Consider the following 1,496-nt stretch of genomic DNA (forward strand, 5'->3'; position numbering starts at 1 on the left):
CAAGGCATCGTACACCAAATGTTGTTGTTTCGAAAGAACGACAAAGTGGGGATTGTCATGGACGGGATCGAAGGAACTGACAACCAGCAGAACTATTGACGATGACAACAACTACAAGAACGTGACGGGTCTGAGTACGATCGCGCCTGTGTCACTCGATCTCGTCAAGCAGCTCCACGTCATGGAAGCGGCATCCGTAGAGACACCTGCGGACGATCTCGACGGAAATATCGTTGCCCTCGCCTTGGTCCTTCGTCGCACGTGCAACAAAAAGTACGACAACCGCCTCGTCGTGATCACGGATGCCGCCACGCGAACAAACAATTCGTCAGACCTGAAGGCCGTGTGCACGATGATTCAAAACCTCGAAGTGAATCTATAAATCATGTACGAACCTACATGGACACACTGTCTTCGTTATGGCGGCACTGCCTTCCGATCTACCTTGGGAATTTGTTCGTTGGATACACGTGTTATTGCACTACACGTTGCGGGTTGACTACCAGCGCGTCAGACACGTCCTTTGTTGTGAGAATGATCACCACGACGAGAGGATGGCATTCCTGTTAAATATTCCCCTGCGTACTCCGCAGGTCGTTCGATTTCATTCTAACCAGACACTTTTAATGCAGAGACATGGACTTTGGATACGAAGCATGAACAGCCTGACGGGGTAAAGGACGAAGCAGTTGCCGCATCATTCATCAAGGTACGTGAAGTTTTCAACCATGCATGACGAATGGATGTGAGGTCGTACCACACCATTGTCAAGTGGTGACTCGAAGCTTCAACCCATCGCATTCTGCTTTGCAATGTCACGCTTCTGTATGCAGAGAATAAAAAGATGCTGCATTCGATAGCGACGAAAGTCCAAGTAGAAGTCCGTGTCGGAACGACTTGATGTCCTCGCCCAAAGCAAACGCAAACCCGTGCTTCAAGTGAGTAGGCTTCTGTTCAATTCATTGTACTTTTGGATGTATATTTTTGCTGTACTTTTTGCATGTTTGCTATGGTAGTGACGAATCTCATCGTTCCTTCATGGGTACACGTCAGTGGTGTACTGTTAAAGTACCAACCATATCTTCCTCAATTGGATCGATCAATGCCCTGAAACTTTCATCAAGGTCGAAGACTGTGCTTCTCGCTCAGACATGAATAGATTTTTTGGACGACGAAAATGCGCTGGAACTTGGAATTTGGCGAAAACCTTGTCATTCCGTATTTGGCAACGTTCTGGAGGCGACGATCCCGTCGCTACAAAACGCTAGTCGCCAAGAAGAGCTCCACGTTTGCCGAGGACGACGTGCCCAGAAACGTTCGCATGGACCGCAGCTACTTTATCACGGTACGTTTACAGTGTTTACTTTCTTGTCCTCTCCATTCCATTGATATTTCCATGCCTATCATGAAATGCATGTATGACTCAGGTACGTGTCGTTGATGCTGCTGGATATGAGCAGGGTCGTGCGAGGGTGTTGATATTTTTTGTGCCTTGG

At 47.9% G+C, this 1,496-nt stretch overlaps 1 protein-coding gene across 1 annotated transcript; it reads left to right on the forward strand.

The window, feature by feature from the left end:
• Positions 1-90: 90 nt before the first annotated feature.
• On the forward strand, positions 91-382 carry H310_15287 (hypothetical protein; the record flags this gene model as incomplete). The annotated part of the gene is made up of 1 exon (XM_008883272.1): positions 91-382. A coding segment is annotated over one exon (292 nt), but the record flags the coding sequence as incomplete, so codon positions are not given.
• Positions 383-1,496: the final 1,114 nt, after the last annotated feature.

Source organism: Aphanomyces invadans (assembly GCF_000520115.1).
Source record: "Aphanomyces invadans strain NJM9701 unplaced genomic scaffold supercont1.300, whole genome shotgun sequence".
Classification (NCBI taxonomy): Eukaryota; Oomycota; class Saprolegniomycetes; order Saprolegniales; family Verrucalvaceae; genus Aphanomyces; species Aphanomyces invadans.